The 20497-nt window shown below is 45.3% G+C and overlaps 1 protein-coding gene across 2 annotated transcripts in view; it reads right to left on the reverse strand.

Annotated features, from left to right (window-relative positions):
- The window catches only part of NDUFS5 (NADH:ubiquinone oxidoreductase subunit S5), a 106390-nt gene that overhangs the window by 13040 nt on the left and 72853 nt on the right, over positions 1-20497 (reverse strand). For both annotated transcript variants that reach the window (XM_044059915.1, XM_044059916.1), the window contains one exon: positions 17463-17680. In XM_044059915.1, coding sequence (XP_043915850.1) covers positions 17463-17678 — 216 coding nt within the window. In that variant the 5' untranslated portion in view covers positions 17679-17680. The remainder of the gene's footprint in view (positions 1-17462; positions 17681-20497) is intronic.

Genomic DNA, 20497 nt, shown 5'->3' on the forward strand with positions numbered 1-20497 from the left:
GACAATTTGGGAGATGCACGCAATAATTACAAAATACCAAAATCTGTGTACCTTTGTGTACAACTCTGGGGGATTAATTTTCCTTAATCTCAAAAACTGGAATGCAGATGCAAAGAAAAGAAACAGAGGGAAGACTGCACTATGAAAACTGGATTTCTAGACAAATGCCCATAAAATACATATGCAATCAGACATCAATACTGCAGATGTTCCATAGGAAGGTGCGTACACAAAAAATAATGAGCAAATTAGTTCACACAGGTACAGTTTTCATTCTTTGCATTCCACAGCACCAATACACAGTCTGAAAGTGGCACATTTTTTTCTTCAGGAAAAGGAAAGAAACTAGACTACTTTATTAATCTTTCATTAAATACCTGGGTGCCGGAACCATACAGCCAGGGGGAGCTGCAAGACCGGTCGTGAAAATGAATGAAGTGGAGTTTTCAAGCTAACGTAGATTTGCGCAGAGAAGTTAAACTAACTAAACTAGCTGTTCTTGTATTGTTCTGTGTTACAGGGGCTATGCTGCCACTGTTCTGTTCTTTTATTTGCAGGAGTTATGCTGCTCCCATGTGTCTGTGCACCCGCGTCACTGTGTGTGCCCTTGTCTGTGTAAAATGCCCCAGCTAGGTATACCTGGTGGCAAGTGTTACTCAGGCTCAAACAGCAGCCTGAATTCTCTACCCATACCACCACTTGTGATTCAGGGAGTCGAGTCCATAGTTCTCCACTATCCAGATTTTCACAGAATATTTGGCTCATATTTTTGGTCTGTTCTTCTCAAAATTTGTGTTTTTCTGGCAAATCAGTGAGAACTGAATTCACTAAATAAATGATAGCTCTAAGTTTCAGTCTTCCTACCTTTCAGGAAACACATGGTAACACAAAACTTTTAGTTATGTACTCACCATAACTTTAGATGTTTGGGATCCATCTCGCCTACATTCTGTACTGATGGGCTCAGAGCCGATCCCTCGGCTCCGACTCGGCACGCTATGCTATAGAGCGAGGCCTCTTATTGGCTGAGCTATTTCTTAGCCCAGGATGCACCACCACTAATCCCCCAAATCTTGTTTGTCCGCAATCATGCACACAAGCACAACTTGTTTATATAACATTGTTAGATGTTTCAAGATGAAACAACAGGATTCAGACCTTCTGATATCCTCTGATCTCCAAGGAAGGGGGAAGGAGGGTGGGTTATTGGGAATGTAGGCGAGATGGATCCCAAACATCTAAAGTTATGGTAAGTACATAACTAAAAGTTGTTATGTGATCCTATCTCGCTTACATTCTGTACTGATGGGACAGCGTCCCTAGCACCTAAATCCTGGGTGGCTCATTGGAAAACACTCCTGAGCTCTGTGGAACCAAATGAAGCTCGTCCTCTAGATGCCACATCCAATTTGTAATGGGAAATAAATGTGTGCGGGGAAGACCATGTAGCCGCAGCACAAATGTCACTAATAGCAAGCTTAGAATGAAATGCTATCAAAGTAGCCATAGCCCTTGTAGAATGAGGTTTGACAGAGGTGGTAAGCTCTGTTACAATAAGAATAAGCTTGAGTAATACAGTCCCTGATCCATTTGGCAAGAGTGACCTTTGTGACAGCTTTGCCCAATTTATTGTCTGCAAAGGATACAAACAATTGATCTGTTTTCCTTGTTTGTTTGGCCCTATCTAAATAAAAACGCAACTGCCTGTGGACATCTAATGTGTGGAATATGAATGTTAGAATATTTCGGAAAGAAGACTGGAAGTTCTAATGATTGTTGTAGGCAGAAACTGGAACAAACTTTAGGGACAAAGGAAGGATTTGGCCTGAGAGATACTCTGTCTTTGTGAAAAACCAAGTACGGGGGTTTTACAGACAAAGCTTGAAGCTCTGAAACCCTTCTGGCAGAAGTAATTGCCACCAGAAAAGCAGTCTTCCACGATAGAAATTTTAGATCACATGTAGCTGCTGGTTCGAAGGGGAAGGAAGTTAAGGCGCGTAACACTACATCGAGATCCCATGGAGGAGCAGGATGAGAAATCGGAGGTCTTAAAAGCGCAGCACCTTTCAAGAAGGTCTTACACAATCTGTTGCTCATTAAAGGTGGGTTTATAGATTCGTGAAAATTGGAAATCGCTGCCAATTGAACCTTGATGGTAGAGACTGAAGAGCCTTGACTGAAAAGAGAAGTTAAAAATTTTAGTACCTCTGATACGGGAATAGTGATGGGATCCAGGCCCCGGAGTTGAGCCCAAATAGCAAATCTTTTCCATTTGCTAGAATACAATTTCTTTGTAGCAGACTTGTGGGCCGAAGTTAAGATGTGTACAACTTCTGGATCCAATGTATGACTCCTGACTATAGTTGGAAGAGGAGGAGCCAAGCCGTCAATTTTAAGATGTGTAGGGACTGGTGGAATAGTCCCGACTGATGAACCAAAAGGTCTGGGATCTGATCCAGGAACCATGGACCTTCCAGAGCATATTTCCGAAGATAGGGAAACCATACTTGACGAGGCCAGTACGGAGCAACTAGGATCATTTTGCTCCCCAAAGAGAGATGCCTTTTGGATCACCCTGGGAAGGAGAGGAACTGGGGGAAAGGCATAAAGCAAGCCGGTGGGCCAAGGACGGGCTAGTGCGTCCATGGGGCTCTTCCCCGGAGCCGGGGTTAGGGAGAAGAATGTTTTGCACTTCGCATTCAGTGGAGTCACGAAGAGGTCGCAACACGGAACTCCCCATTTGCTGAAAATCTGATTTGCAACTGTCATGTTCAGAGACCATTCGTGAGGAGAGAGGATGGTTCTGCTCAGTCTGTCGGCTATCACATTGGACTTGCCCGGAATATGAGTAGCTACTAGAAAGCGTTTGGTCGATACTGCCCATTCCCAGACTCTCATGGCCTCTCTGCAAAGAGGATAGGATCTGGTCCCTCCCTGTTTGTTCAGGTACCAGACAATTGACATGTTGTCTGAGTGAATGGAAATTACGCCCTGAGAGAGGTAATCGTGAAGGGCTTGAAGGGACAGAAGCACCGCCCTCATCTCTAGAATGTTGATATGAAGTAGGGTCTCTTCTGGGTGCCATTTGTCTTGGACTGACCTGCCCAGGGAATGCCCCCCCCCACCCCATCTGGGAGGCGTCCGTGGTCAAAGTGGCCGCAGGAGGTGGTGGAACAAAGGGTAGTCCCTGATCCAAATTGGAGGGCACTAGCCACCAGCGAAGGTCCCGTTTGCAGGTTTCTGTGATCCATATGAGGTGACTGAGAGGGAGTTCCTGAAAGGACCATTGAGCTGAAAGAAGCCACTGGAGAATTCTCATGTGCAACCTTGCCAGGGGGACTAGAAGAACCATGGCGGACATGGATCCCAATAGCTGCAGGACCATTCTGGCTGGGGCTTTGGATCTGGGAAGTAAGGCTTGAACTTGAGCCTGAATGGTTTGTATTCTGTCTGTAGGTAGATAGACCCGCATTTGGTTTGAGTCTATCTCTACCCCTATGAATCTTATGCGTTGAGATGGCAGCAACACAGACTTTGGCCAATTGAAGGTGATTCCAAGGGAATTGCCCAGAGATATAGTGGCTTGTAGGCTCCTCAATAGTAGATGCTTGGAGGTGGCAGTTAGGAGCCAGTCGTCTAGATACGGAAACACCTGGAATCCTAGACTTCTCAGGTGAGCAGTCACGACCGCCAAACATTTGGTGAACACCCTGGGGGCTGTGGTGAGACCAAAGGGCAGCGCGCGGAACTGAAAATGACTGCCTCCTAGTCTGAAGCGCAGATGTCTCCTGGACGCTTGATGTACCATGATATGGTAATAAGCGTCCTTGAGATCTATGGAGCACATCCAAACACCTTTCTCCAGCAATGGGAGAATGGTTTGTAGGTTGACCATTCGGAACTTGGACTTTTTGACTGAACGGTTTAGAATGCTGAGATCTAAAATGGGTCTCAAGTCCCCGGTCTTTTTTGGCACCAAAAAGAATCTTGAGTAAGTCCCTAATTCGATCTGGTCTGTGGGGACCGGTTGGATGACTCCTTTTTGCAGCAGCTTTGAAACTTCTGAGGCTGCAGTTTCCCGTTGACTGGGTGGCGGGTCCGGGATTTTTTTGGACTGAGGTGGAGAGTGAAAGAAAGGGATGGAGTAACCTCCGGCGATAATTCGAAGCACCCATCGGTCCTGAGTGATACCTTCCCAGGCTTTTAGGTGCCTCGAAAAACGACCCCCGACTGGCTCCGGAGCTGCACAGTCGGGCAATCCCTCAGGGACTGTGAAAGGCTGAAGAGCCACGAAAGGACTCGCAGTCTCCAGTGTTGCGAGGGCCTCTGCCGCCTCTGGGACGGCATCTTCCGGAAGAATTTCCCCCTCCCCTGCCTCTGGAAGGGGGATCATCCTGCTGAGAGGGGTAAGGCTTCTGAGATCTACGGAACCACATTTTCCCTCCTCTTTTAGCCTTGGGATAAGGCCGAAAGGGAGTGGAAAATCGTGCCCTATGGCAGTCAGAGTCTTACCCTCCTGTTCTTGGCGGGTCAGTGTGTCCTTTACCTTGGGTCCAAACAGGAGGACCCATCAAAGGGGCGTCGGCAAAGGAAGACTTAAAGGCCTCCATGAATGACACAGGCGGAGCCAGGCTTGTCTCCGTAGAGCAATGCCTGTACCCGCCGCTCTACTCGCCCCTTCGGCCGCATAAGAAATGAGCCTCATGGACGAGTTTGAAATGGACGATAATGTAGCCAGCTGAGAGCCAACCGTCTGGGCCAGCTCCTCAGGCAGGTTACCCAAGAGGGTATCGGAAAGTTCTTTAATCAGATCCCTCTGAAATCTGGTAAAGTGCGTAAGGTAGTTCAAGGACCTTAATGTAAAGGCCGCTGAACTTAGGGTGCGCTTTCCGTACTGATCCATGCTCCTAGACTCCTTATTAGGAGGATGGACGGACGTCGAAGCCTCTGCTACATCTTGCTGGGTAGCAGATGCCACCACCAAAGTATCTACAGCCACACCTTTAGTTAGAAACTCTTTTTCAGGGGGTGCCGAGAGGAACTTATTAGGACGAGCAGGCACTGGTTCCACAGAGTCTGGGTGTTCCCACGCCTTGACAGATCAAATCCAAGAGCTCGTCAAGGCGGAGACACCCAGGAGGCGGAGGGCTGAGCCCCGAAGGCCTTAAGGAACACCGACTCATCAGCAGAAGGGGGTTTGGACTGCCAGCCGCCTCGTTGTTTAAGGGCTTCCAGGATGTCTGCAAAGGAGACATCATCCGAGGAAGACTTAGGGGACCCCTCTGCATCATCGAGATCAGTGTCTGATGTAAGAGACTCATCAGGGGAGTCAACGTGCTTCCTCTTGCACAATCTTTTCCTGGGGGGTTCTTCCGAAGAAGCTTCAGAAGGCCCTCCAGGAGGGGGGGAAACCCCAGTGGGGGTAACCTCAGGCCCCGGGGCTCCGCTGTCTAAGGACAGGGGGACTGCCAAAGACCCAGTCTCGGTATGCAGGGAAGGAGCTGGGGAGACCGTGGAGGTAGCCAGAGATGACTTGGCTAACGCACTCCTCATAGCCCTGAAGGCGGGACCACCAGAATCCTGGGAGGGTCCCACCTCCGTGGCCACGACGGTAGATGGCACTCCCGCAGCCGACGCACCGAGAGGAAGACTTGGGACCGAAAACATCAATCCCGAAGCATCCCCCCCGGGGCCGACGGAAGAAGTCCGCGTACTCAAGAGCCGGAGTTGGAGTAAGGGTCGGGCCCGACCCTAAAACCTCCACCGGTTCCACCAGCACCGGCTCCAACGGTGCCGAGGCTGTTGGAGGAGGAACCATAGTAGGAAGGTGGACCATCGGCTCTGAAGCCGAATGGGCTGGAGCCGAAACTAACTTTTGGAACACCGGAGACTGGAAGAGTCTTAGGAGCACCCTGTCGATGTCCGAATCAGACATCTTGGAGGATCTGGACGATACCGATCGGGTCCGAACCAATTTCTCCATCAGCTCCATCTGCTCCATAGGACTAGGGGACCGGCTCCAAATGGATTCAATAATTATCGGTTCCGAGGGAGATCTCAAGGCAATTTCCCTCGGTGCCGATGAGGACTTCGGCGCCGAAGGGGAAGAGTCTGAGCCGGCAACCTTCATCGGCTCCAATATCAGTGGAGCCGATGAAGGTGACCTGCCTCTCGATGCCCCAGTTCTCGGCTCCGAAACCAGAGTGGTCGAGACTGGAGGCATCGAGGCAGACCGTTCCGCCCTCGGCTCCGAAGTCCGTGGAGCCGATGGAGAAGCCTGCCTAGGTTTTTTGGCAGTCGGTTCCGACAGACTGGTCGGAGCAGACGCTTTTTTCTTTTTTGAAGAAGAGGAAGATGAAGATAAAGCCTCCTCGAAGGAGGGCTTTATCAAACCTTTTAGGATTAATTTGTTCTTCCTCTCCTGGAGGACTCTTGATGAAAAGGCGTGACACACGCTTCATGACTCTTGTAGGTGTTTGGCGCCTAAGCAACAAACGCACGAGGAGTGGTCGTCCGTTATGGACATCTTATAACCACACCTCGCGCACTTTTTAAACCCGGAGGGTCTATGTTCTTTTGACATGTCTACAGATAGAAATGCACCAAAAACTAGTAGTTGAAAGAAATACAAAGTTTTTTTTTTTTTTTTTTTACTAATATAGTTAACCAAAAACACAGAAAGAGAGGGTCAAGACCCTCTAACTTAAACGGGTACTTGACCCACAACAAACGCTAAAATAGCAAACAGCAAAAGGGGAAGGCCCCTCTAACTAAAACGGGAAACCTTCCCTGACGAAAAAAACACAAATTCCTCAATAAAAATACGCAAAACACACTCGTATCACAATAGCTGTTAAAACAGCTTTTGGGTTCAAAACAAGCAAACTCCTGACAGGAAAAGCCTAAATAAAGTAGTACTTAGCCCAGCCAAGTTGAGACCACGTCTTAGCTTAGTAAGCGGCAAACGAGATCTGGGGGATTAGTGGTGGTGCATCCTGGGATAAGAAATAGCTCAGCCAATAAGAGGCCTCGCTCTATAGCATAGCGTGCCGAGTCGGAGCCGAGGGATCGGCTCCGAGCCCATCAGTACAGAATGTAGGCGAGATAGGATCACATAACATCACTATTTTAGCAACTTTCTAAGATTATACAAGCAATATTTAAAACGTGTCCCTGTTTTGGGGCCTTTAACCCCCTTCTGGCTTTTTCCAGATTTCTTGTGCTGCGAAGTTGAGAGATTTAGTTGATCGTCAAGTGGATTTTGCAAGGAGCTGAGAACTTCAGGGAAAGAGAAGTTTAGTGCTATTTATGCTAAGTTGTTTGCATTGTTAGTAGCACAACAGGTAGTATACTTGCTTTTGATGCAGAAAACTGTGGGTACTACTCCCACAGTATGCAGAAGGATCACTGATACTGTACTGTGTTGCACTTTAATGGGAATGGATGCTACAGTCCTATGAATGTCCTCCTTTGGCGGAGTTACTTAGTAACTATGAACCCATTATCAGTTTGACATCCATTCTCCATTGCAAAATCACTAGCTTATCATTTTTTAATGCAACACAAGCAATTTATTCTTCAACGGTAACAGGCCCTTTATTTGTAGATGAAACAATGACATATAATGTTGTTTGCTAGCAGCATCCTCTTCATTAGTTGCAGATCCCTTTAATGTGGAATTATTTAGATGACTGACTTCTGCAGAGATTTTGCAAATTCACGGATATTGGTGGATTGTAATGACAGAAGTTTGAGTGGCCTTTTATGGTTGAAATTTTTTTGAAATGGGTAGTTCTGTCATTCTTCTTCTTTTGGCTTTTCCTGGTTAGGGGTCGCCACAGTAGATCACCTGTCCGCTCATGATTGGCAGTGGAGTTTTTTTTACAGTGTCGAGTTGCCAGCCCGGCACCCAACCTTCCACAGAAGGCGCACACACACACACGCACTCACACCTAGGGCCAATTTAGAGTGTCCAATCCACCTGCAGCATGTCTTTGGGATGTGGGAGGAAACCGGAGCACCCGGAGGAAACCCACGCGACCACAGGGAGGACATGCAGACTCCGCACAGAAGGCACCTCAGCCGAGGATCGAACCGGAGAACCTCTTGCTGTGAGGCGACAATGCTAACCACTGCACCACCGTGGCCGCCCGGGTAGTTTTGTCATTATTGGTTCAAAATGTTGTTTCTTTGCTCACTAGAACACTGTTCCAAACTACAAATTTAAAACACATTCTAACAAGTGGTGCTGTATTATACAAGGAATATAATTTAATACAAATCAGGTTAATACAAATCAGGAAGGTGAACCAAAGAATGTATACATGTATGCTTGCTCACAAGATACAGGCGATCAAAACACGGAAAGAGACCAGTCACCAATGGTGTTCCCCCAGGGTTCGGTGCGGAGACTTTCCGTTTGGCATACACATCTCCAAAGTAAAAGGAAATACCAAAGGGCTTTGGCCGACCAAGTCTGAGATGACTGCATGCTAGGAGCAGTTATTGAATCCCCAAATGACCTAACCATCATGCAGGAAGGTTTGCCCCAAAACAATAACTGGTGCCAGAATCATGAATTGAAACTAAACTCCAAGAAATACATGATCGTATCCTTTGGGAAGTCATCTACTCCAGGGAAGTGCTAAATTGATAACTGCCCCCCCCCCCCCAGGAACTGACCCAGTCAATTTTCATTTTGGAACTTGTGTGTACAGTGACCTAACTTTTGACCGACCTTAGATGATGTCTAATGTCCATCTGTTTAGGCTCATTATGGGAAAGATCCATCATGAAGCCTACTTTTCTCTGTCCTTTTGAGAGGTGTATTATCCTTGTAATGGAAACTTTTATCACCACAAACTATGATGGACTTTACCTTGTAAAGTGTGGCTTTTTTCCACTCATACTTTTCAGTGAATTTCTCAGTCATGCCTGATGACCCACACTTTTTCTTGAATCATTTTATTTTTTGAGAGAGAGTTAGCCTTTTTCATATTTTAGGGCTGTGAAACCTTTAGAGCACAAAAGTTAGAACAGCTTTTAACCATTTTTTTCCCTTTACTCAACTACTTTAATGTGCAACTAAACCCTCCTGGCCTCCTGAGCCCACTTCTCCAGCTGTCTTCATTTACTGAGCCCCTGGCATCTGCTCTGTTGCAACTGCTTTTAAGTATATTGTTTATGCCAGCATCAGTCCAAAGCAAAGTAAATACCAGAGAACATCAAGAAAGGCCCATGAAACAAAAGGGCTTTTTAAATTATGCCACATTGTACAAGGATACAACAAAACTGCACACAGCCTCACTATGCATGTAATTCTAAGTATGCTTTGAGGCAAGTGCTGTTGCACAGACCCTCAGAGTGTAACACCCACAGGTTAAGGGACCTTAAGACCCTTGAGAAGAAGCTCAGAAATTCCAGCTCATGACCCACTAACACGTGTAAGAGACAACGAACTTCCGAGCCGTAACAATATCTATCCTATGTTCAGTCTAATGACAAGGTTGGGGAGTAAAATTCAGTGCTCCCTCTTTCAGTACAATACTCACACTCCGTGAATCCAAACAATGTAAAATTCAATAAGAAAATCTTCTAGCGCAAACTGCCAATTTCAAGCACTTTTCTGGAAAACTCACTACAACCCAAACTTACTCAAGAAGCAGAAACATTTACTCCTCCCAAAAAGGGTGATACAGGACATTCAATTTCACTAGGATATTCCTGAGTAAGTCAAGGATTTACCAATGCACTACTACAAACTCAAATGACCAACTGTTTACAGCATCGGGAATAATGTGACACTTGCTATAACTAGCTTATAATCAGCTTATACGAGTGCAGGCTTCACTTTAAGATAGATGTTGGAGCACTTAGGGAGGACTGCTGGAGAACTCTGGCTAAGCCACTACTCTGCAAGTAAAAAAAGCCCGTTACATTACACATCACTGCCAAACTGACCCTCTACAAAACTGCAAGGAACAAATATGACTTGAGAGCTCACAAAACCAATACAGATTTTTAAACCAAAAACTGAAGAATCTAGTAGGAGAGGCAATTGTTTTCAAAAGTCAGTTTTTATGACTGCGTATTACAGCTGTACATACTCCTTGTACAAAAAATGCTAGCACTACATTAGCAGACAGGCAGTTTAACCTGTCTAGCTCTTATTCCCAAGACATTACTAAATACTATAACCCTTGCAATGCAACATGGTAGGGAGAAGCAAAATCTAGGCTGGGTATACAGGCCTACTAGCTTCTCATCTAATAGTTAAGGCAGCCAAACTGATCTAACAGCGACAGCATAAGAAACAAAACTACTATAAAATACCTACTCTCACAGGACAGAACACTCTAAGCCAGTAAGGACATTTTGGCAGTTATTCTGTGGTTAACTGCCTAAAAACTAAGTATTTTAAATGTTAATATTCAACAAATGTAAAAAGAAAATCCATCAAGAAGAGGGTCTATGCAATATAATAGAAAATGCACACAAAAGAGCTGCATTTAGGGAAATAATGCAACATACAGTGACAATGTCCTTGAGATGGCAGATCTTCTGTTGAGAGATTGCAAAAAACATAGTATGAAGGTGAAGTGACCATGTCTTTGAGATGCAAGAGCTTCTGTTAAGATATCACCTTCATACTACTGCATTTTTTGCAAAGTTCCAAACACGTAGATTTGCTAAGCTAGTTTGAAGTTCTTGGCATGTCTCAAGAATGCAGAAATCAGACTTGGGACTACAACATTTTGGGTGTCTCAGAAGTACAGCTGCTAAAACTGATGTCTTACACTGCTTGGTTCTTTTCATAGAATCATAGGATGGTACTAGGCTATCGGCCCTAGGGCCTATACAAGCCTAGCCATAACAATTCCCTGGCTATTTCTTCTGTTAGTTTCTCAGCTAGGATACCTTCTGTACACAGTGTGCAAGTCCACCTTGTGTGGGGTTTTGGCTGCATGTTCCACTTTCCTCCCAACACCTAAAGAAATGCTACAAGTGAATTAGTGATCCAACAATTTTATTTTATTTACTTATTTTACATTTGTTTACCAGGAAAGTCCAACTGGGCAAGAAGCCCATTTTCAGTGGAGGCCCGGTGAGGAAAGCTCCACTATAATGCATCTAAGAACACTTACAGCAATAGTTATTAACTAAACAGCAATAGTTATCAACTAACAATAAAGAAATAAGTATTGTTCAGGTAATAAGGAGAGTTTACAAACAGTAATAAGGAAAATAACACGGATAAAAAATAGCACAATTCAACATGAAAAGATACTACTACCGACAGTGAATGTCAAGACTTAAAGTGCATGTGTATATTTAGTAAGACATCAGTGTGTTATTCTGGATTAATTTCGCTCTGCTCTGTACCTAATGAATGCTGGGATAAGCTCTGCGCTCATCCCTCAAAACCCTGAACGTGATAAAGCAGAAAAAAGACCAAATTAATGTAAACATTCAACAGGGATGCAGAATTACAAAGCCTTTCTTAATGTCTTTTACTTTTAATAAATGATCCCCAAAAATGTTTTAGCAATATCATAGTACAGCTGCTTTACTTAGTGACATCAGGTTAAGTCAGTTTAGCTTTCACATTTGAACACAATGACATTGTACCAGAACAACATTCTGTAACAGAGTGTTTTTAAACATGTGACGGTTCTGGTTCTGTAAAAAAGTTCATAAGGTTCATAAAAAAAAAAAACACAGTAGTAAAAGTACAGTTTTGTACCTACCATAAATGTAGATGTCCGATAGGCATGCATCTGCAGTCCTAACATATGGGTTGTCCTGCCTCAGTCAGCCCTTCGGTCGGCCGGATTCCAAAGTCTGGGTCTGGCCTCGGCTGATGTCGCACTTCACCCGACGTCATAGCTGCTGTGTATTGGGTATAAGGGCATCAGCCGACGCCATTTTCCTCAGTGTTTCTTGCCCCAGATGCCAGGTGCCCTCTAGGAAGGCTAAATTTGGATAAATGCAAATAATTCCAAACAGTAGAGAGCAAACAATAAGAAAATATATATATATATACATATATACAAACAAATACACCATAATAGATTCCCCCAGTTAGCTAAAGGAGGGGTAAATACCCTAGGAATACCACAGAGGGGAAGGAGGGTGGGTAATCCTGACTGCAGATGCATGCCTATCGGACATCTACATTTATGGTAGGTACAAAACTGTACTATGTCCTTCAAGGATGCATCTGCAGTCCTAACATATGGGTAGAATACCATAGCCAAACTGGGGGAGGAGGCACTAAGCTAAAGATGGTGTAGTTAAGATCCCTTGCAAAACAGCAGTTGCAAAACCTGCTCGGGATCTGGAGTATAAGGGAAGATTATAATGCTTGGCAAATGTATGCACGGAGCTCCAAGTAGCAGCTTCTAAAATGTCTTTGGTAGCCACTCCTCATAGGAAAGCTGTAGTGGTGGCTGTAGCTCTTGTGGAGTGAGGCCTGATATTTTCTGGAGTTGTCTTTCCATGGAAAGAGTAGCAAAATCTAATGCAATTTCCTATCCATTTTGAGATTGTCTGTTTTGAAATTGCTTTTCCTTGCTTTCCTGTTGCATATGCTACCAGAAGCTGGTCAGTTTTCCTGTTGGTCTTAGTTCTGTCCAGATAGTAGCGTAATTGTCTGTGTACATCCAAGGTATGTAGTAGTCTTTCCCCCCTGTTCTGTGGGTTGGGGAAGAATGTGGGTAAACGAATCGCTTGGTTCAATGATACTCTGGAGACCACTTTTGGCATAAAAGTAGGGTTAGTCCTCAGAGACACTCGATCTTGATGGAAGATAAGGAAGGGCTGTACCGCCATTAATGCCTGTAACTCAGATACCCTTCTTGCTGAAGTGATTGCAAGCAGGAAAGCAGTTTTCCAAGATAAGAACTGTAAGTCTGCTGTTGCTGCTGGTTCAAAAGGGGGAAGTGTTAACTTTTCCAGCACAAAGTTGAGATCCCATGTAGGCAAAGGTGGTTTCCTTGGAGGTTTTACATTTTTGATTCCTCTCAGGAACTGCCTAAGTAGAGGATGAGAGAAGACTGGAGGATCCATGTTGTATTCTGCTGAAATTGCTGATGCATGAATCTTAATGGAGGAGTAGGACAGGCCATTGTGGAACAGTTCTGCTAAGTATTCCAGGATGTTTGCTATGTTTGCCAATGATACATTCTCCCCTTTTGCTGCACTCCAAATGAGGTATCTTTTCCATTTGGCTGAGTAAGTCCTCCTTGTGGAGGGTCTGCGAGCCTCCAGGATAATGTCTTTAACCCTCCGAGACAAATCTGGGTTATTTTGTTTCATGCAATATTCCAAGCAGCTAGTTGTAGTGTTTTCAAGTTTGGATGCATGATCTTGTAGTTGTTCTGTGTTAGAAGTAAAGGACATAGAGGTAGAGGCCATGCATGTGTCCGGGACATGCTCCTCAGTAGCGGGTACCAATGTTGCCTCGGCCAGTCTGGAGCTATCAGGATTATCTTTGGCTGATCCTCTTTGATCTTCAGTAGGACTTTGTACATCAAAGGAAGAGGTGGGAATGCATATGCCATCAGGTTTTTCCAGCTAAAGGAAAGGGAGTCCACCCTCCAAGCTAGTGGGTGGTATGCTCTTGTGCAGAATTTCTTCAATTGGTGGTTGTGTGGGGAGGCAAACAGGTCTATCTCTGGTAGTCCCCATTTCTTTGTTATGGTTTTGAAGATATCTGGATGTAGCATCCATTCGTGAGCATCCGTGGTAGTTCTGCTTAAGGTGTCTGCTAGTGAATTTTCCTTTCCTGGTACAAATCTGGCCTGGAGTTGAATGTTGAAGTTCAGGGCCACATTCCACAGATCCATTGCCATCCGGCATAGAGGATATGAGTGTGTACCTCCCTGTTTGTTGATGTACCACATGACTGTGGTGTTGTCCGTCCTTATCAGCAGGTGACCTTGTTGAAGGAATGGTCGGAATGCCTGGATTGCATGTTTCACGGCCAGCATCTCCTTTTGATTTATGTGTAGATTCAACTGGTCTTGTGTCCATAGGCCTTGTACACACTTGTCCACCATGTGCGCCCCCCAGCCTAGGTCTGAGGCGTCCGTGGTGATGGTCTGGCTTGGCTGGGGCTTGTGGAAGGGCAATCCTTGGTTCAGCTGACAGGCCTGAGCCCACCACAGGAATTCTTGCTTCAGGCATGGAATTATTGGAATCTGGGCTTCTAGACTGTGCTTGTGTTGAGACCATACATTCCTTAGGTACCATTGCAACTTTCTCATATGCAGTCTGGCATGCGGAATCAATATAATGCAGGATGCCATGTAACCCAGGGCTTGCAGGACTTTCCTTGCAGTAAGCCGAGTCTGTGTTGTTAATGTCATGAAATAGAGTGGTAGTTGTTTTTGTTTTTCTTCTGTGAGAAAGGCCATCTGAGTTGATGTGTCCAGTTCTGCACCCAAGAATGTTATCCTTTGGGATGGTTCCAGTCTTGACTTTTGCATGTTGACTGTGTATCCCAAGGCTTGCAGCAGTTGTATAACCTTTTCTAAATCTTTTGTTAACTTTGTCTTGTTGTCCGCTTGTATTAGGCAGTCGTCCAGGTATGGGTAAATTTGAATTCCCTGAAGCCTGCAATGAGCAATTACTGATGCCAGGCATTTCGTGAATACTCTGGGCGCAGTAGATAAGCCAAAGGGCAATGCTGAGAATTGATAATGCTCTGATCCTGCAAGAAATCTGAGGTGTCTTCTGCAAACTGGTCGTATAGGGACGTGCAGGTATGCCTCCTTGAGATCTAGAGTCACCAGCCAAGACTCCTTGCCCAGCATGGGAAGAAGTTGCTGTAGGGTCAGCATCTTGAATTTTGGAACAATGAGGTATGTGTTCAGAGTGGACAGGTCGAGAATAGGCCTCCATTGATTTTCTTTTCTTGGTACAAGGAAGAGTCTGGAATAAAATCCTTGTCCTTGTTCCATAGGCGGTACCTTTTCTATAGCTCTCATCCTTAGTAGGTTGTTGATTTGTCTTAGAGCGTTTGTTTTTTGGGTTGGTATTCCTCTCTTTTTTGGTAGAGTGTGGAAGTGAAACCTGTAGCCTTTGTCTATGGTTTGTAAAGTCCATTTGTCTCCTGTAATGTAATGCCAGTTTACGGAAAATAAGCCTAGTTTTCCGCCCAAAGGTGCTTCCAGTTGTTCCCTGGTAGGCGGAATCAGAGCCAAGTCATTGTGTCTGTCCTGTGGAAGTGGTTGTAGCTGAATCTGTGGCAGTACCTCTCTGGTTGTTAGGCTGCCACTGATGTCCTCTGTAGGCACCCCTGGAATTACCTCTGCCTCTTGGCCGTCTATTTCTGCCTCTTTGGGCTCTGGAGGTGTCTGGAAAGGACCAATTCTTCGAAGGCCAATTTCTGCTAAACCTCGGAGGTTGGACCTGTAAGAAATCTTTGACGATTTGGACATATTTTGCTTTTTCTTCCACCTTCTTTAGAACCTGCTGTGCAGATGAGCCAAACAAACTTTGTTTCTCCATAGGAGCATCTAGAAGCTTTGACTTAACATGGTCTGGTAAGGATTGTTCTTTTAACCATGCATGCCTTCCAATCACTGTACCAGTCATAGCTGATCTAAAGGAAGCCTCCAGTGCATCATAGCCACATTTTAAGAAATGGTTACTGACCTGCTGAGAGTTATGTACCAAATCCTGAAGGGACTTATGGTCTATAGGTTCAGGAGAGGACAGTTTTTTATTTAGCTGGTCTAACAAGAATTCCTGGTACTGAATCATGTGAAATTGACAGTTTAAGGCCCTGGCCGAAAGAGTAGCAGAAGTATAAACCTTTTTACCCCATCTCTCTAATGCTCTAGATTCCCTTTCAGAGGGGAGAGGGTTTTTTGGCAGAGGCAGCTGCCACAGCTTTGGGGCCCTGTGAAATGGTTTCAGGATCTGCAACAGGAGCCTTATACAAATGGTAGTGTGTGTCCTGGACCCTGTAATATCTGTCAGGCTTGGCAGGGGCCGGAGGGAGAGAATCAGGGGCAGTACAGGCGTCATTATATGCATCATCTACAACAGTTAGTACTGGAGGAATGGCTAAAGGCCTATGCTGTGGTAAATGTAAAAAAGTCCTTAGCCTTTTCCTTGAGTCTGAAAAATCCTGGCCCTGCCATTGAAAATGTTCCCTCATAGCATGCAAGGTTTCCCCAAAAGAAAATTCTTCAGGAGGAGAAGCAGAAGGAATGGAGTCTTCTGCATCAGAATCCTCATAGGGAGAATATGGACCTTCCTGACGGTCTGAAATATCGGAATCATCCGAGGAGTAGTCTGAAGAAACAGGTTCCGGGGGTTCAGTTCTAGGCCTCTTATCTGGAGGGGGTTGAGAGGCCCTGTCTGGGTGAGGTTGGGATCCCCTGATCAAAGAAATGAGATCCTCAAGCCAGGCTGAGCATTTGGGAACTAGAGGTAGGCCTGTGTGAGGGGGTTTTAGCAGGCAAGGCCTTAGAAGATTTAGCTGCTTTAGCCCTGGAAAAAGCCTTGATAGACATAGAGGCTGGGGGTCTAGCAGCCCCCACGTGCAGGGGTAGTTATGTTTAAAGGAATAGTATCTGATAAATCCTGGATGCCTGCTTCAGCAGGGGTAATTTCAGTAGCAAATTCAGCCATGCCCTGCGAGGCCTTGGCTATCGGAGGCATGCTTTCGGCCGAAGGAGGAACTGAGGACTCTGTTTCAGCCGAAACCGAGACACTCGCGGTTGGCCTAACCGTGGTTTCAGCCGAAACCGAGACACTCGCGGTTGGCCTAACCGTGGTTTCAGCCGAAACCTACGGACCGCGAGTGTCGGTCCTTTTCCTTACGCTTTTTCGCTAAATGTGTAGTCTGAGTCGCCGACGGCATTTTGTATGCAAAAGCAGGGCCGAAAAACTCCTCAGCAAACTCCGACCGACGTCTAAGCGTCCGTCGGTTGAAGGAAGCACAGGCTAGACAAGCTGATACGTCGTGGTCTGGGCCTAAACAAGGAAGGCAGTAAGAGTGGAAATCCTTATGAGGTATTTGTTTCCCACAAGTTAAACAATGTTAAACAATTATTTACTTTGTCTGACATCGGCTGAGGCAAGAAAGAGTCCCCAAAGGGGTACTTAGCTTTTTAGAAGTCTTCGGTAGTAGAAAACTGTGGATCTGACCGACCGGCACTTGCGAACAGCTTCTGCTTCGGGCACCACGCGGCAAGAAAGACTGAGGAAAATGGCGTCGGCTGATGCCCTTATACCCAATACACAGCAGCTATGACGTCGGGTGAAGTGCGACATCAGCCGAGGCCAGACCCAGACTTTGGAATCCAGCCGACCGAAGGGCTGCCTGAGGCAGGACAACCCATATGTTAGGACTGCAGATGCATCCTTGAAGGACATCGCTAGAATGGTGAAATGCAATACTTTAACAATAAATAGTACTTCATGAGCTTAAGTGCTTGAACCCTTACCGTTTTGTCCCTGTGCAAGCATTCATAGAAGTCTTCCAGTTCAATTTTGCACTCTTTAAGGGCCCGGGTTCTCCCGATTCCATGCGCGCATTCAACCCACTCTTTTTCAAAAGCATGACAGCGGCTTGCTATTTTGTATGGTTGCTCACTTGACGACAGCAGCAGCCACCGGTCAGCATTGAAGCCAAATTTCCCCTGCAGATCTACGAATGGCATGGCTGAGGATAGCAAAAACAGAAAAAAAATAAAACTAAGACAGACTTCCATCAAGAAACACTGAAATATCATAACTACAAGCACTGCCTACCCTTAAAGCTTTCTCTCTTGATTTTGGAAATCCAGAAACCCCACAGCATCGCAGTTTCTCTATTTTTACTCCAACAATCTACATCACTATAGAGTTCTTCTCAGGAAACAAGGGCACCAATATGCTGTATCTAGAGACAGTGGAAAAGAAACTCCCACAAATGACTTTCACCTGGATTTACTATCCTTCCGCAGCCATTTAGGAGCAGGATGGCAGCGTGCCATGCATATTAATAATGAAGGCACGCTGCCGGAGCTCCTAATCTTACATGGAGTGTGTAAGAGTGCAGGAGGCGTGTCTGAGAGTAGAGCTCTCAGAATATACATGCCCCTGCAATGAACAGCAGCAGACAAGTTATAAAAGAATGAGCGAGACCGCTCATAGGTGTACGCATACCCCCAGCAACATCCCCCCACATGCTCAAGAGCAATAGTTAACACAAAAAATATAAAGATACTTTAAATTCAACCATGGTGTGTGGGTTTGCCCATCACTTAGCCACAGTTAATGCAGTTTAAATGGCAGAAGAGGATAAAAAGCAAGATATATGCAAATGAAGCAGTACAGCAAATAGTGTAGTGGGCAGGCATTCACCTTGCGAGCAGTCATTCCTGGTTCGAGTCCCACTGCAGCACATTCCATTTTCCATGTCAAATCAATTTATGACCAATATTTTTAGTTGCATAACCTACTAAACAGCATATATTTGTGAAATGGAGTACTGCATTAAATGCAGATGTGAGGTGTCAGTGTCATAATGTTGCAAAGTCCACAGATACTCACATGTGCCCCATACAGTATATGTACACAGGAATCAGGGATACAAATGGAAGGTAAAATATGCAATGAATGATAACTCCAGCTTCCAAATCCCCCATCTCCCCAAGAACCATTAGACATTACTGTCTAAATTAGTGCAGCGGTAAGCGGAAGTAAGTACTAGTAAGCAAGTGTAAGCACTATTAAACAGTAGTAAGTGGGTTAAGCCCATTTGCACGGGGGTAAGCAATGTGCACACAGGTCAAGCAATATTGAAGCTAACTCTCTGTAAGCATATTTAACCGGAGGTTAGCATTGCTTACCCTTGCGCAAATCCGCTTACAAGTGCTTAAAAGCGCCTTAATCACTCTGTATGCAACAGCCACTGTTCTGGCCAGAACAAAATAAACAGCTTTTGCAGATCTTGAACCCAGGACCCTGTACACTATAGTCATAGTTTAGGCAGGAAACAGGAAATACAACTGATTGTCACACATCTACAAGTACAAACCTGTCACACTAGCAACTCCCCAAAATGTTACGAGAGTAATAAGCCAAGTATGTCCCATCTACACTCCTATGTTGTCGTCAAGCTGTAACCAGTGTGTGTACAGTAACATTGAGATGCATGTGCATAACAGTAATGTGGATTCTGGTACTTTTTTTGTGGCAACATTCAAGGAGTGCTAACAAACATTGCTCCCACAGGTCCGTCAGATACAAACACTGTGCCTAGAAATAAAAGATTGATGCCTTGTACTGGTAACGTTTACTCTGGTATTGTCTGGCATTGTTACTGTTGCAGTTGCTCTGAATAATAAGGTATCACTTATCATGGTTACCCACACAGTGCTACATAATATTACTGTCTAAGAAATCCTGTATAAGAGTGTTGTAAGTCACTAAATGTTGAAGACAGCAATAGTCTACATATGTCCCGGTTCACTAGCATGTGGTCAAGACATGGCCAGAGTCTGTGCAAACAGAGATGGACAGGTATGTGCATAACATCAACCTGGAATCTGGGAGTATGTGTAGAAACAGTTAGTGTTAAACACTTCCTCCACAGTTATACCAGGTAAGAGGTGTATACTGCAGGTAAAACCAGTTCATGTATATAGTTGTTGAAAGCCATACCACTGTCTAAACTAAGGCAATAGGGTAGTGTACCAATACTTGTAAAGTACAGATAACAGCACTGACTAGGAAAGTAATGCAAACTACAGGAATATACTAGTTGTTAATTGACATCTCCCCCCCCCCACCACATCTGCAACAATAAATTATTTACCCAACTCAATTGGTATGTGATGACTTAATGGTATAATTGGGACATATGTTCTATCGTCTGATAATTATTTAAATCTGTTTCTATGCATGTGCTATGTTGAAGTACTCCAACATTGGTGGCATGGTGCCATCACTGTACCTGCACACTGTTGTAATTAACACTGAGAACACAAGCATATATGGGACCAGTTTGCTATGCAACTGTTCCATATCTGGTGTCTGGGTTAATGGAAATATCTATGCATGCAGTTATACATAATCCTGGAATGTGTCGACTATTACTAACCCACATATGTTGATGAAACAAACACCATAGCATGTATGGGAATGGGAATGCGGGTCCCAGCAGACCCACCTGTGCCACCTCAGCTGGCCGTGGCACCGGGCATCATCACGTCTGGGACCCAACCCAGGACCTCCTCGTCCATTGGTCCTGCACCGCCTTCGGGTGGAACTGCCTCAGGGGATGGGGTCATCCCCCCCCGGGAGCAGGCGCAGACAGGAACCTGTCACCCATTGCCAGGTCTGGGTCGTGGTGCGTAGCGAGCTCAACCAGCAGTTTGGAGATATGCTACACCAGCCTGAGGGCTGTGTGTCACGACTAGAGGGTCGGCCTGGTTCTCTGACTCAGCCCCCAGCACAGTCACCTTCAGGGCTGTGGAGGTGCAGTGGTGGTGAT

Source organism: Protopterus annectens, chromosome 1.part2, assembly GCF_019279795.1.
Source record: "Protopterus annectens isolate FY-2018-M chromosome 1.part2, PAN1.0, whole genome shotgun sequence".
Taxonomy (NCBI): domain Eukaryota; kingdom Metazoa; phylum Chordata; order Ceratodontiformes; family Protopteridae; genus Protopterus; species Protopterus annectens.